We start from the raw sequence: 15255 nt of genomic DNA, 5'->3' as shown, positions 1-15255 counted from the left end.
CTGCACTTTTGCCTGCACCACTAACTGCCAGCTCGGCTACTTTCTAGGGGCCACAGGAGCATTCACTTCTCCCAGACTGGCCACTACAATGTCTGGGACGCGCTTTTTTTTTTTTTTTTAATTCCAGACGGTTTCCCCGCCGACCGGCACTTTGGCACAAGCCCACACGGCCTCCGTCGCCTTCGGCCGCTGAAGACGCGCGAAGGGCCGCGGTGGGGCGGCTACTGCGGCGGCCCCATCCGAGGCTTAAGCTGCCCCTGCTCCGAGGCTGCCCCCCACGCCCATCACCCAGCGGGCTGCACCGGCCGACGGCCGATGGCGGCGGGTCCTCCCGGGGCACGGCCGCCCTGAGGGGAACAGCCTTCGGGCGGGGCCGGCGGCGGGAACGGGGGCGCGCCTGCGCACTGGCACCCACCGCCGCCGCCGCCGCCGCCGCCGCGTGGTGATGACGCGCGCGCGCTGCGCCTCAGGGACCGCCATGAAGGCGACGCCGCTTTCCAACTGCGAGCGGCGCTTCCTCCTGCGCGCCATCGAGGAGAGGAAGGTGCGGTGCCGGCCCCCCGCTTCCCTGCCCCTTTCCCCGCACCCTTCCCCGCTCCGGGGGTGGGGGGACGGGCTAGGGCGGCTCCCCCCTCACCCCCTCGCCCGCGGACGGCGCGTTAACCTGAGGGTGGGGGGGTGTGTGTGTGTGTTTGTGGGCCCGCAGCGCCTGGACGGGCGGCAGTGCTATGACTACCGGAACGTTCGGATCTCCTTCGGCGCCGACTACGGCTGCTGCATCGTGGAGCTGGGGAAGACCAGGTGGGGGCCGCGGGGGCGGGGGGGGCAGCGGGGGCTGGGGTGCGGGCAGGCCGCGGTGGGCTTCGCGACGCGGGGAAGGGCTGTGAGGCGCGGAACGGAGCGCCTGGCGTTGGGCGTGCGGCGGCTGAACGCCCTCTGAGGTCACGCGGCGCAGGGTTTAGGGACCGAAGCCTAAAATTCGTTGCGATTCAAGGGTAGGACCGTAGAGGAGAAGTGGGAAGGGATTTCCGGGTTGATGGTGGATTACAAACAACTTATAAAATACAGAACGATGGTAATCTTTTATCCCTTTAGTCACCGATCTCACGTTACATTTTGCATTCTTCCACAAATCACGGCCTTTTTTTGTATGTAGGAAAGTGGAACGTATGCACATACATATTTAGTTACAGGTTGTCATGTGTTTGCATCTATTTTTAATCCTAAAAGACAGGAGAATGTGCTGATTTCCACACTTGGTTCTCTCAGTCGTTGACCAGAGTTTAAATAGGTACAACAGGTATTGAATGAAAAACAGTCAGGAGTGAGAAATACGAACGAAAAGCCTAAACACATGCCTCTTCAAAATATGTATCTTGTTTCCAGTGGTAGGAGATTTTTCCTGCTAAATGCAGTGACTCCGTGGTTTGGTTACCTTTGCAGGGTTCTTGCACAAGTTTCATGTGAGCTGGTTCCCCCCAAGCCAAATCGGCCTACAGAGGGTATCCTTTTCTTTAATCTTGAGCTGTCGCCGATGGCTGCGCCTGGTTTCGAGCCTGGCAGGTATGTAGTGTCCTTAAAAAGGCTAAACAAGGATGACGTGAGAGCTGCTGTTTTGATACCTGTAAGTATGTAGCGTAATCATATTGAATTTAGGTTCATTTTGTTTTAACAGGCAATCTGAGTTACTGGTGAAACTGAACAGACTAATAGAGCGATGCCTGAGAAATTCTAAATGCATAGATACCGAATCTCTTTGTGTTGTTGCTGGTGAAAAGGTATGAAAACCTGCTAATTTCAAGTGGTTTTAAACTAAAAAGTCTGGTTTTAAGGTGGTCTCTGTCTTGTCTTGGAATCTAGAAATCCTAATTTTATGTTTCTGTACAGATCCATACATCTGACTTCACAGATATTTTTAACTTGCACGTCTAGGTTTTCTGAAGTAGTTGTGACCCTGCACGCTCAAATATTTCTTTGCAAAATAAAGTTTCAATTGTACGTAAGTGCTAGGTATTTTGTCATAATTAGATCTGGCACACTGGGTATCTTGGAATACGCTGAGCTCTCCCTCTTCTGAAGCAAAGACCTGAAGAATGTCCGCTGGTTCTTTTTACGGCTCAGATGAAATTGTTTTGGAAAACTGCCTTCTGTAGAGCCACGTCACGAATCACCGAGCGGTTCTGTGCTTTTTTTCTCAGGTTTGGCAAATCCGCCTGGACCTGCACGTGTTGAACCACGACGGGAACATTATCGATGCCGCCAGCATCGCGGGAATCGTGGCTCTGTGCCACTTCCGCAGACCAGACGTGTCTGTGCAAGGGGAGGACGTAACGGTGGTAAGTTGTACCAGACTGGCGAGCTGTGTCAGAGCAGAGTAAGTGTTGCAGCATCCCAGGTAGTTCGCTCTTTCTGTCTAAAAGGGAGAATTAAATGTTCGTGTAAGCAGATAAACCCCAAGATACTTATGTTTTGGGATAGACATGTTGCTATTCAAAGTGAGAGGGGATGATAAGGAAGCCTGCTGAATACAGAATTCTGTCAGCCTCTGTTTTGGGGAATATTAATTGTAAAAGAGAAGTATTTTGCAGTATTTTGACCAAATCGAGCGTAAGGCTGCTGAATGTGCTATATTTACCTCTGTAGGTAGTAAACAGTAAGAATTGCACAAGAAGAGTAAAAAGGATTTTTTAAAGTATTTAAATGACTATTTATTAGCTTTTGTTTTGTTTTATTTCTTTAGATATCTTTGTACAGTACGTAATTTTAAATTACATGTGTCTCATAAATAATTGCCTCTTGGGCCAATTCTTTTCAAAGTACACTCCTGAGGAACGTGATCCTGTCCCCTTGAGTATCCACCACATGCCTATTTGTGTCAGTTTTGCCTTCTTCCAGCAAGGGTAAGATTTTTTTAAGTCCTTTGACAGAAACAGCTTATTGTCGGTTCTGCAGAATTCATTTTAAGCTTAGAAGGGTCCTAAAAATCTTTATATGGACAAGTGGATTTCTTAAAACATTTTGTCTGAAGTGAGGTGCCATGGGGAGATATTTAGGTGTTCTGCACAGTGTAACTCACCAGCAGCTTTCCACAGATGATGTAGGAAGCTTTCTAGGGGGAGTATACCCATCATTACTACTACGTAGACCAATTCCTTTGTTTAATCGTTTTCACCTCAAACTTTTACTCTTGCCTTGTATTTAACACTTGATTCTAGGACCTACTTGTTGGTGGATCCGAGTGAACGCGAGGAGTGCGTGATGGATGGCCTCCTTGTGATTGCCATGAATAAACATCGTGAAATTTGTACCATCCAGTCCAGTGGAGGGGTTATGCTGGTACAGGATCAGGTAAATCTTTGCCTTGACCCATCTTTCTCTCATCTATAGACTAGTTCCTGTGCTGCAATCTTGATATTGAAGTACCCTTGACATTTGGAAGCTAAAAAAATCAATTACCTGCCTGATTTAATTGGAAAAAGATTATGTAGTTTTGGTCCTAGTGGAAAAGCATGTATCATGCTGAAAAAGACTTGTAGAAAAGATGTACTGCTTGGTCCGATACCCTTTTTTTTCCGCCCCCTGTGATTTGGCTGAGAGAGTTGGTAAATTAATTCGGACTGCAGTCAGGAACAGCTGGAGGCTGTTGTATTCACCTTTTGCATCCCCTCGTGGTGTATCCAGTCCCTCATACTAAGATGCTGTTGGTTTATTTTAATTGTTTATGACTCCTGTGACGTTCTAAAGTTCTAGTTAAAAATATCTTGCTTTCGTGATTGTAACCTGGTGTGGTATGTGTAACAAACAGGTTCTGAGATGCAGTAAAATAACAGCTGTGAAGGTCGCAGAAATAACAGAACTAATTCAAAAAGCCTTGGAGAATGACCAGAAAGTTAGGTGAGTGTTTTGTGGGAAGGAAGGGAAATGGGTATTTTTAAGAAACATACTAAAAAGTAATGTCAACCTGTAGTTCGGACAGCAAGTTGTTTTCACTTGTATTTGTTTTAAATAGCAAGTGTTTGCATGTTTGAACTTGAAAAGAGAAAGCAATTTCAAGTGTGAAACATCCTGAAATCATGTCTGTCACCGAATGACTAGGAAAGAAGGTGGGAAGTTCGGCTTTGCAGAATCTATACCGAATCAAAAGATCACCGCCTTCAAAATGGAGAGCGCTGCTGTGGATACGAACAACGTGGAAGAGCAAGCGGAAGAAATCATCACTAAAGCTGACCCTCCTTCAGAAGCGTATCTTCTTCTGTTGTATTGTTCAGGGGAAAACCAGGCTTCCTGTCCCCTGCAGTAGCACTGCTAGAAGCTAAAGGTGCATCCAAGGTTCCTCACAGTTTGGGGAGCCTGGGAGTCTTTAGAGGCAGCATCAACATCATACCGGTCGTCTGCGTTTAGCCCATACCTGGGGTTAAACTCTAACAGTCGCTCTGTCACCCAACAACCCCTCACAGCCAGGGAGGGGAATCAGGAAAAGGAGGGCAGACCCGTGGGTGGAAGTGAGACCAGATTTAGTGAGATAAGACTAATACCAACAGAGATATACAGAGTTATACTCAGCCAAATGGATGTGCAGCCCTTGTAGTCACCAGCAGAGCAGTCCTCAGGAGCAGGAGGAACCCCAGCAGGACACCAGAACAGCAACCCCACAGCAGCTCCCCCTCCTCAGCAAACCTTCCCCCTTTATAACGACCACGACATCACGGTACGGGCTACACCTGCAGCCAGCTCAGGTCAGCTGCCCTGGCTGACTCCAAACTGCCCACGGGCTGCCTGGCGCGGCTGGGCTGGGGTTCTGTCCCGGCCACACCAGGACACTGGTTTTGGTTCTCACAGCTTTTAGGTAACTTAATTCCTAGTATAAAGTGCAAAACTGAGGTCTGAAGTGGCTGATGGTGACAGTAGCTGGGGAAGAAGTACTCTTTCTCAACTCCTGTTTAAGGATGTTCTTCCCTGGGGAGAAAAGGTGCAGGCTAAAAACCAGCTGGTTTGCTCTTAGAATACAAGATGTTATGAGCAAACACCAAGATTTTCCTTAACTGCTTCAGTTTTGCCAGTCCAATATTGCACACTCCCGGGACAGCCCAGATTGGGGAAGGAATAGAGAACTCCTGGGGAGACCTTGAGGAATCTGAGAAGGAAGAAGTGGTGGAAGAGGAAGGTGAAAGTGAGGCTGCTGCTTTTGAATGTCAGAAAATGGAAACTGAGGATACAAGTACAATGAGGGAAACTAAGAAAGGTAAGTATTTATCTTGATATCAGATATGCTTATATCACTTTATTAATAAGTCTAGAAGTAAAATATGGAAGAATTCTCCTTCACAAGAAAGGAGAACCATTGTAGCCACGTTCCACGTAGAGTTAGACTCATTTGCCTCTTTCTGTTCACCTGGTCACTTCTGTTTTTTCCAAAGAAAACTTGGTTTCTGTAGTGTCTGGAGGGCTCCGAATGAAACACTGGCCACTCTGAATGTGTCTTTAAAAATGCTGTGGTGGTTAGTTACAGTTGTTTGTACAACACTGATCACCAGGTGGTAGGGTTGGTTTTTTGCTTGTTTTTTTCTCAGATGAACCTATTGTACTGTCTGACAGTGAAGAGGAAGAAGTTGTCATTCTGGAACCGGAGGAGCTACCGAAGAGAACAAGGTAACCATCGTGTGAAAGCAGGAGGGGAGTTTGTAAGGGGTATTTTCAGGAAGCGCAGGATTTTGGCAAGGCCAGGAAAGGTCTCAGTGGCCAAGGGGACTACGGAGATAGCCGGGAGCAAGGGGGTTTAAATCCGGGCTAGCTTGCTCCTGTCCCAGGGGCCGGTCGTCCTGGCTGTGCTGCCGCTCTCCGAACCTGTTACAGGTATGTGACTAATCTTAATCCTTCCAAAGGGAGCGAGAGCATAAAAGTGAGTTTGAATCAGCTGCTCCTTGGAGCTGCTGCAGGGATTCTACATGCTACACTACAGCTAACCTCAGGTGTTTCGGTGCCGAGCAGCGAGAGGGAGTGCTGCCCCCCTGCTCGAGCCACGGCAGCCCTCGCCGTCGCTTCGTACAGAGACCGGGTTTGAACGTGGCGCTGAGCGCGGTGGGTGGTCGCCCTGTTAGGGATGATCAGCCCCTGTTCTTTTGAAAGAAAACTATTCACTAAGTTTCTTTGATACAAATGGTGTTTGCTCACAGAACACAGCCCAACTCGAAACAAGAAAATACTGCAAGTAAGAAAGCATTTAACAAAAGGAGAAAAAAGAAGAGAGCTGCTCACTAAAGTCATCCACCCTCCTTCAGAAATGCTGTATAATGCCTCATTTGGTCTATCATTACTGAACTTACTTTTGTAGATAATGTTATTTCCTCCCACCCCGGGTCTGCTCTTGCTTTTATGTATATTTTCTGACACAGCTTTAAATAAATTAAAAAAAAACCCTGCATGTAAGTGAAATTCCATGGTTAGCATCTGGCTGCAGCTAGCTAGTTCAGCTTGAACACGTTCTACAGTTTGAATTGCAGGGGTAAGAGGTGTAGTGTCTTAACAAAAGAGCCTCTGCCAGTACTGAAGTGAGCTGGGCATAGTCCGTGTTCAGGGGTAAAAAGGAATTGTGACTCAAATTCAGCGCCAGGAAAAGCTGCTTTTACTTAAGGTGGCTAGTCTTACGCCCTGGAAGTGTTTCATACCTTGGGATGTTCCTCACAGGGGGAAGGGGGGGCTGTGACTGAGACCATCTTGCCTTTCACTGAAACGGCTTTGTATAAACCCCAACAACTGCCTGTACTTAACAAACCAGCATAGAACTTCTGCAAAACTTTCAGAGAGAAGCAACTCAGACTTCAGCAATGGAGTTTCTGAAAAAGTTTAATTAAATATTACATGCAACAGACAGGAATGCTTCTTAAACTATATGCAAAGAATCATGCTCTGAATTTAGAATCGGGCAAAAGAGATGAGGCGGTTTCCAAAATACCTGACCTAGCCGCTGCGTTCAGAAACCAAGTCACCTTGGAAACGTGTACATATTTACAAGAGCAAAGTAGGGCTATTTTACAGGTCACGGTCGTTGTTTCATGAAATACAAACAGAAGTTACTGTTGCAGGTATTACATTCCCCAATTTTGGTTTAGAATTTAATGTAAAAAACCCCCAAACTAACTACTCCTTCCCGCTGAGCAAAGCTTTGATCAAGTTGTGCCCTTTCAGAAAGGGACAAACACGGAAAGCCCCATTCCTCCAGGAGCCAAACCCGTGCGTTGTCTTAGTGTCAGTTCTTCCACCCCAGAGTCACCGTCGGCAGTACAAGAGCGAGTGAAGATTCCGTTTCTTCTTACTTCCGCAGTACCACGAGACCTTAAACCTCCTCAGGAAACCTCCTCTTCGCACTGCTGTTTCTCACTTCTTCACGCACCCCTCCCACCTTGCGTTCCTCTAAAGGTTTTATTTTGGAAGGACTAGAAGTTAAACTGGATGGGCAAAGCCAGTAGTACAGTACAACGGGGGATATTTTGCTCAAAGCTTAGTACAAGCGCTGGACTCCTCCCATCCTGACTTTGGGAAAGGAGAAGATGGTACTTCTGCAGCACCAAGAGCTGTGGGTGAGGCAGAAGGAACACAGACACTGGGCAGAGGTGCTACCCCGTGACTGAGCCAGTTTTTAGGCTGTAGGTGAAGTCACATCGGTGTGTTGAAAGTAAAGCTCAGAGAGACTTTTTCTCCGCGCTATGCCAACAGCAACAGAAAAACTTCCCATGAAAACAGAGCAAGGAGGCATTTCATTAGGCAGTAAATTAATACTCTAAACCCACTGAAGTCCTTTCACTTCAGTGCTGTTACTTGCTCTTTTCTGGAGAAAATAATTCATAAGCTCCCTTTAAATTACTCCTTTTCCAATGTTCGTATTTCTCCATGATCTTGGAAAGTTTCCAGCACACCCCACAAAGAAGGGGAAAGCAGAACCCAGTGCTGTGCTCTAGTCTTCAAAGAATAACCGCCAGGCAGCGTTGGAGTCGCCCTGCCAAGGTCACAAACTGATGCTGTGACTGTGGCAAATGTGTCCCTGCATCTACAAACACCCCCACCGGACGGGCAGAACATTCCCCGGACTATGCACCAGACATGATAACACTGTGCAGGTTTTTTTTTCTCCCCCCAACTACTTTTCTAGCTTTTAAGCGGCAACCTACCGAATGAAGCGAAGTAGAGGCTGCTGCAGAACGTGGTAGCCTGATGAAATACGGTTCTTCGTTAAACACCAGAACATGTATACACCAGAACATGTATAAAAGTCAAAGTGCATCCTAAAAAGCTCAGATTAGCCAAAAAAAAGGCAGCTTCTGCTGCCTGCTCTTCACTGGATAAGCCACCACCACTTGACTCGATCAGTTTGGTAACCAAGTTGGTTCACGGAGGGCAGAACAGCAAGTTTTTAGTTACTGAGGCGAGATGTGCGAGTGGTCTCACTGTAACCCGTCCTTGTCGGCAGGCTGGTGGGCTTTTTTAAATATACTTTAAACAGCCCACACGGTAACAGCTGTTCAACGCCTGTGAAGAATTGACACTGTGACCTGCTGGGTGCCCAGATAACCAGACGGGCAGTGTTGAATCGGCTTCAGGTTGGAGCGGCACAGCTTTCACAGCTTTTCGCTTGCCAAAAAGCTTTAGGAATGCGTGCTGGTTTAAGGTGACAGTACTGCCCCTCCAGGGGTTTCAAGGTATTGGCGAGACCACTAACATCAGAGGTAAGAGTTGTTTATTAGCCAGCCTGGAAATGGTTTAACGAAACCCACTTCCACGCACTCCCTGCTTCACATGCAAACAACAGCAGGTCCAGGGCAGCATCTCTGCATTTACACAGGCTGAAGGCCAACACCCACTTGGTCTAATGCCAAAATTGTGCTAGTTGGCTCATCTAACGGTTCTAGAACCAAGGGGAAAATAAGACCAGCTGGCCTACGTTTATGCCACAAAGGAGCCCTTTCCAAGTAAGAGGGATGTGCAGAATTCGTACTGTACCGCACGTAGCCCATCCAGGCCAGAAGACGTTCCCTCCTCTCGAGGGCACAGGGCCACGGTTCAGTCCCTCCACCACCCCTGAAGAGGTACTAGGTAAGCAGATCGGTAACTACAGTTTTTTAGTAGGCATCGATGGGCTTTCAGAATGGCTAACGCATCGGTGGGAACTCCGTGGGTTTCAAGTATTATCAGTTTTACTCTTTGACTAGCAAATACCTGTAGCAAGACCATTTTCTGTGCCCTGGAAGAGGGAAGTATGAACACGTATATGCTAGTTCTAGCCGCACAGTCCCTGCAGCGGGGGCGTTCAACCTGGCGGAGGTCTGGCAATACATCACATCACAGTCCAGGTTTCCAGTCACTGGCACATGCTAAAGAGCCTCACAAAAGTCCAGCAAGGTGTTCTCCTCATCGCTGGATAGCTTCTTCCAGTATTAGAGTCGTTAAACCACATTTTGGATCTATACTAAGTCTCGGTTTAAACTAGACAGTATAAAAATGCTACAAATACTGCTGTGGAGTCCCAAGTCACTCTTACTTGGAAGGAGGAAAAGCCCCACTCTAATAATGCACTGCTAATGTTAATGTTTAGTCTATAATTAGATAAGCAGTCTGAGACTTCACTTGGTCTGTTAATTCTGTGCTCAAAGAGAATGTTTTTATAATACCCCAGCTAAATATTTTAACAGGATCGCATGTACAAAAGATTTACATTAAAACCACATAAAAACTAACTTCATAATTAAGCTCATCAAAACCTGTATTCATATTCTGAGTGATCACATCTAGAATTTTGAACCATGTTTAAAACTGTACATCATTTTCTTGTAATATACATCTTTTTAAAGGATCAGTCTCTTGATTATTACAACAAGTTTAGTGTCTCTGGTGGGTCAATAAGCGATACTCCATGGTACCTAGAGAGGGAAAAAAAGACGCAGGATGTCACCTCGCTCAAGCGCTCTCTGCACGCACACTGCAGCAAAGCATGTTTCTCACAAGGCAGGAAACATCTGGGGGCTCGCCAGCTGCCGTGCCAACACAGATTTTTAGGAGCATTAGGTGCCACCTCCTGCCTACAGCCGTAGGAACGTCAAAGAACACCCTCCAGTTTCTCCCCGGCAGCCCAGGCAGTGACAGCAGGCCTGGTGACCAAGACGAAGTAGTGCCCAACAAAACGTTGTGCAAAAGCCTGGGGAGCCTTGTCACACTCGTTTCCCTTCCGTGGTAGATTTGGTTGGCTGAGTCTGGCTGAAGACTCCAGATGCGGCCCCCCCCGCCCCCAAGCAGTAAGCGGTTACACGCTGCCACGACGCGGGTGTAACGCACCGGCTTGTCACACGCCTCCACACATACTCACTTTGTACTCTTGTACTTTTCCCTTATGGACTGTTGCGTGTGCTGTGCTGCTCTGAGGTAGGTCTTGTGTAGGTCCATGAGGCAAGGCTTGATGTCTTCAAGGGTGTAGCCTGTTACTTTGCACAGGGATTCAGGCTGAGGGAAAAAGGAAAGGAAGAGGGACATGGGAGTTTTTAGGTTCCTGTTGAAACTCTGTTGTGCTAGTAGGTTGGCAGAGCATCGTTTTCTCAAGCGCAAAGTAGTTTAATACTCACTGCTCAGACTTTAGCAGTTCACTTCAGCAGTAATCCTGAAAATTACGATTTTCTAAACAAGTATTCCTTGCCTCCAGCTTTTCGGCTTTCTTACCGCCCACTTCCTCATCGCAAGGAAGCTGCTTACAGCTTTGAGAAGGGAGTGCAACAGTAGGTGCCTCTTCCCTCCAAGAAAAGGGGGGTGTGTATCCCCCACCCCATTTTTCAAATACCATAGGGAGCGAGATCCCTAATTAACAGCCGAGGAGTGCGGAGGGGCTGCGCCTCCCGCAGCCCAGCCCCAGCACTCGGAGCCGCGTACGGATTTCCTCCACGGGCCGAAAGGCGCGTGAAGGCTCACGCGTCCGTGCTACGTACCCAGGTTTGGCCGGTGACCGTGTAGCCCGCGAGGTGAAACGCGGCAGCAGCAATGACCGATGGCAAGTATTTCAGGTACGGATCTGCATCAATTAGACTGAGCTCCCCAAGGTACTGCAAGGGAAACGAGAGACAGGGAATCACCTGCTTCCACAAGGAAGTAGAAGAGCCTTTAACAGCTGCACTAGAACCCTCGCTTAAGCTTCCAATCCTGCCACCAGTTGGAGGAAAAGCTTTTACTAGTTTCCACTCACTTTCTCTTTTAGCATCTACTGTTAGCTGCTGTCCAACAGCGTTCCAACACATGCTTTTTCAACATGTTCTGTTCAGAGGTGTATAAGATCTGGAGGGAAGAGTGTAGTCAGGCCTGACCTTTGCACAACGACACAAAGGCTTCTGTGGAGGAGCTCTGGTACCTTCCACACAGTTAGGATTGAACATAACTTTGGCAGAAACCTTATCTGTGCTCTGCTTTGGAAATGAGCCTCCGGATTTAGAGCTCGCTGCTTGTCGAGGAGAAAACCCAAACAAAAGTCCTTTCTAGCAGCCAGAGCGGGTGGGTTGGTCTGGCAGTTTTAGATAAGAAAGAGAGAAACAACTAGCACTGAAACAAACCCACATTAAAGTTCTTCAATCTCTGCCTGCTCTTGAGTAAGTGTGTGTGCCTGAGCCAGGCCAAGTGCCTCTCCAACAGTCAGTGGCAACGGGAGCGTTAGTCGCCCCGCTTCTGGAGGGGCACGTGTCATGCTGTGAGCACCTTTCGGAACTTTCCCAGAGAGACAATGCACTGAAAACCAGGAGGAGGCAGAGAAGCCTGGACTGAAGAATCCCTTCACATTTATTTTCTGTTCTGCTGGGATTAGGAAACAGCGCTTGTGAAGTGCCTTAACAAACAGTAACAGAACTCTCCAGCTGCACGGGCCGAGCTAGTAATCCTTACGTACCATCGACAGGCTCTCCACTTTAGCGTTTGTCTGCTGGTGGAGGAAATACTGAGTGAGGAACTGGTTGATTGTTGGAGCTGCCAAGTCAAACGACAAAACCTTCAAAATTAAGTGCTCCATCCTTAGAACCTGCTTCTTGGTATAGGTGTCATCTGTGATGTAGACAAACTCTGCTACTTCAGGAGGGTAGATTTCTTCAAATTTTCTGCCAGGAGAAATAGTTATGAGCAAATAATTGAGTATGAGAAAACCAGACAACCAGCGACATGTAATGAAAGCCAGTGCACTGATTTAAATCCTGACCTGTGAAGCAGCTGGGCGCTGTTACCGAACAAGTTTGCTGCACTTGGTTCAGCAGCTCTTGAATCAGCAGACTTTGAAATTTCAGAGCCACAACAGCCTGGTATTTTAGCACTCAGCAATTCGGGACTCAGAGTTACTGAAATCCCAGAAGAACCCACTAAACTAACGATTGGTGCAAGAAAACCTTTCTTTTCCCATGCCTTGTGCACATTCCCTCAAATACCGTTTAGAAGCTGCCTGCTGCTGCAGCTAGAAATAATGCATCCTCCCGTTAGGGCAGTCTGGACAGCCAGCCTAGAAGCTTGCTCGCAGAGTTTCACACAAACTGCCAAGCTTTTAGGGGGCTAACTCCCGGTTTTTCTGCTAGTGTGAAGCCCTCCTGAGTCAGTTGGGCTGTAAGCAACAGAACTGCGATAGCCACAAGATTTCCATCAGCATGAGACCAGCAGGTGGAATTTTCAAGGAAGCCATTTCACTTACGATGCAAGCAGCATAGCTGCAGTGCCCACAAGCTGAAGTTTTCCTCTCAAAACAGACATCGAAGAAAGAAACCTGTCAATGTAATTTACAGCTAAGTGCAGGGTTTCGTTCTGTAATTTGTATTCTTCTCCAACTTCCACCAGCCAGTCCACGAGAATAGCCCGCATGTTGTTTGTGATATCAGGTTGCTTCTTCATGTAACCCATTTTAGGCTTGCATTTCACCTGTAGGTTGCAATGACAGATAAGATGGAGGTTAGACTAAGTGCCGGTAGGGAAGCAACTGTTCAAGCTCCATTTACCACAGCTTAAACTTATTTACTACAGTTTAAACTTCAGACCAGAAGTAAACAGCAGTAAGTCTAGGATCTGTAAGTTGTCTTTCCATAATCTTGCTTTCCAGCTTCTGTTCAGTGCAGGGCACAATCAACTTGGTCACAAGAAAACAGTCTTGTGTTTGCAGCAGTGGACACAACATCTTATTTCTCTATTTCTAGCAAGCTTTAATCTAGTCACTGTAGTAGTAACTAATGTTGACCACACATTGCTGAGCCCCAAATTTCTCCCCCATAAGCTGTATGCAAATCAGAAGAGAGACAGCGGCTCACCTCCATTTCCCTAAGGTACGTATGGATATCGCTGATATAGTCTGGCACGTTATTAACGTTTGGTTTTCTCTCTTCTTCTTCTGAGGTGATCGAAATATCCATAATACTTGGAGAATCTAAGCAGAAGATAATAGCCATGTCAAAATGGGCACCATCAGACCCCTCCCTCACAGCACGGGGAACAGAGAGGGCAGACTATCACTCAGCTAAACTGGGAGTTGAGGAGGCTCTAGGGAAACAAAAGTGTTTCTGCAACAGGGAAGCGTCCCACTCCCCTTTCTCTTCATCCCCCTAACCATAAAGGGATGGAAAACTTTTGTAATTATGTAGTGCTCCTGCATCACCTTGTCGCACAGATGTGAATCCTGCAAGCTTAGCTTAAACCAGGGCTGGAGTAGCAGAGTTTTTATAGCCTGCAGAAAGGGACCGTGATGAAATCAGCCCTCAGGTATTCATGCACGTGTTACAGAAGATGGATGCAACAGCTCCCATTTCTTACATAGTGGGAAATGCTCAACACACTTGCACCAGTACAGGGTATTACCTGGAAGAAAAGCCTATCAAGTCTCAGGATCTGCCTAAGTCCCCTTCTAATTCTATAGCGGTAGGAAATAGTGAGGTTTTAAGGGCTGCTGTTGCATGTAAACTGGTTTCTCTTGTGAGGTACTGATAGCTAAAGTTAAAAGCATAGAACTACCTACAAAAAGCAGGGGACAGAAGCTTAAAGGCTCAAGGAATCAATAGGTCAGCTAGACTGAAAAGCTGTTGTATTGTAACGGCAGGCTCCAATCGGTTTCAGCAACTGAAAAGGTATCTTCTGAGTCGAACCAAACCCATCTATGTCCCAAACAGCTTCGGGATCTACAGCCCTCCTCCAGTTTGCTCTGGAAGTCATCCCCCCGGTAACACCTCGGCACAATCCTGCTCGCCTCCACGCTTCCTGGGGGCAGGGCCCTGCAGACTCGGGCGCTGCCCAGGGCCGCAGCAGAGGGAGCAGTGGCGGGATGGGGCCTACCGGAGCCCCCCAAGAGCCGCGGGCAGCACTGCTCTCCCAGCAGGCGCCCAGCCCGGCTGGCGGGACACCCGCCGAGCCCTGGGCAGGGGTTACTCGGGGGCTACCGGAACACTTGGGGTGGGGGGTGGGGTGTCACATACCGAAGCTCAGCTCCACGGCGTTGCCCAGGGGCGCCAGGGGCCGCCGCTCCCCCAGGGCGCAGACGGCGGCGTGCAGCCCCAGAGCCGCCACCTCCTCCTTCTGGCTCGCCGGGCCTCCCCGCCGCCGCTGCTGCGCCCCGTCCGGCTCGTCCACATAGATGGTGAAGGCCTGCTGCCCGCCGACCGGCCGCCCCGCCACGCCATGGCCCTCACCGCCGTTCCGCGCCGCCTGTGGGGAGAGCGGCCCGTCAGCACCGCCGAGAGCCCGGCCCGGCGCGGCCCCGCCGCTGACAGCCGCCCCTGACAGCTCCCGCCGCCCCAAGATGGCGCCCCCCCCCCCCCCCTCCTCTTCCTCCTCCCGCGCCGCCCTGGGCCCGCTGCCCACCCCCCCCCCCCCCCCTCAACACCCCCTCACCTGAAGCAGAGGCCCGGGCCGCTGCTGAGCGCCCCGCAGCAGCCCCAGCGCCACGCGGGTGCCGGCGGCGGCGGGCGGCAGCGCTTTGCCGCCCGGAGGGACATTCTCCTGGTTCTCCTGGTTCTCTCGCCCCGCCAACATCGTCGCGGCGGCGGTGGAACCGCCGGAGGACAGAGAAGGGGAGAGGCGGGGAGGGGGCGCCGCCGGGCCGGGACTGGGCGCGACTGGTGCCGGCGGCCGCCGAGTCTCGCGCCGCGGCCGCCGCTCTCGCCGTTCAAGTAGCCCGCGACTATTGAATCGACCAATGAGAGGGCGCGTCGCGTCACGTGGCCTACGGGCGGCGGTAAGGGCCAAAACGGACGGCGCGAAGGGCGGGGCGGGGCCTGG

General features: G+C 49.3%; 2 protein-coding genes across 3 annotated transcripts; one reads left to right on the top strand and one right to left on the bottom strand.

Annotated features, from left to right (window-relative positions):
• The first annotated feature begins 445 nt into the window (after nt 1–445).
• EXOSC9 (exosome component 9) lies at nt 446–6421 on the top strand. Of its 2 annotated transcripts, none has more exons than XM_086464133.1 (12): nt 446–544; nt 707–801; nt 1444–1563; nt 1676–1778; nt 2199–2336; nt 2818–2900; nt 3216–3348; nt 3806–3894; nt 4096–4242; nt 5052–5242; nt 5571–5649; nt 6174–6421. In XM_086464133.1, exons 1-12 carry the CDS (start codon nt 446–448, stop codon nt 6256–6258), a joined length of 1362 nt encoding a protein of 453 aa, XP_086320259.1. In that variant the 3' UTR covers nt 6259–6421. The 2 variants fall into 2 exon arrangements, with proteins under 2 accessions (XP_086320259.1, XP_086320260.1); XM_086464134.1 differs by having other exon boundaries at nt 479–544; nt 5052–5218; nt 5535–5649.
• A 3438-nt stretch (nt 6422–9859) lies between these two features.
• Nucleotides 9860–15009, bottom strand: CCNA2 (cyclin A2). The gene is made up of 8 exons (XM_086464464.1): nt 14869–15009; nt 14454–14682; nt 13299–13414; nt 12692–12915; nt 11909–12113; nt 10965–11078; nt 10355–10488; nt 9860–9911 (listed from the first exon to the last, which is right to left on the bottom strand). Exons 1-8 carry the CDS (start codon nt 15007–15009, stop codon nt 9860–9862), a joined length of 1215 nt encoding a protein of 404 aa, XP_086320590.1.
• Nucleotides 15010–15255: the final 246 nt, after the last annotated feature.

Source organism: Leptosomus discolor, chromosome 4 (assembly GCF_034619465.1).
Source record: "Leptosomus discolor isolate bLepDis1 chromosome 4, bLepDis1.hap2, whole genome shotgun sequence".
Taxonomy (NCBI): Eukaryota; Metazoa; Chordata; class Aves; order Leptosomiformes; family Leptosomidae; genus Leptosomus; species Leptosomus discolor.
This window is presented reverse-complemented; position numbering and strand designations above follow the sequence as displayed.

Bases quoted from the DNA above. Each gene is read 5' to 3' on its own strand.
- CCNA2 (XM_086464464.1), bottom strand. From the start codon at position 15,009: ATGTTGGCGGGGCGAGAGAACCAGGAGAACCAGGAGAATGTCCCTCCG. The intron at 14,683-14,868 runs GTGAGGGGGTGT...CTCTCCCCACAG, and splicing joins GGCCCGGGCCTCTGCTTCAG to GCGGCGCGGAACGGCGGTGA. The intron at 13,415-14,453 runs GTATGTGACACC...TCTTCTGCTTAG, and splicing joins CGCCGTGGAGCTGAGCTTCG to ATTCTCCAAGTATTATGGAT.
- EXOSC9 (XM_086464133.1), top strand. From the start codon at position 446: ATGACGCGCGCGCGCTGCGCCTCAGGGACCGCCATGAAGGCGACGCCG. The intron at 3,895-4,095 runs GTGAGTGTTTTG...CCGAATGACTAG, and splicing joins GAGAATGACCAGAAAGTTAG to GAAAGAAGGTGGGAAGTTCG. The intron at 5,243-5,570 runs GTAAGTATTTAT...TTTTTTTCTCAG, and splicing joins AATGAGGGAAACTAAGAAAG to ATGAACCTATTGTACTGTCT.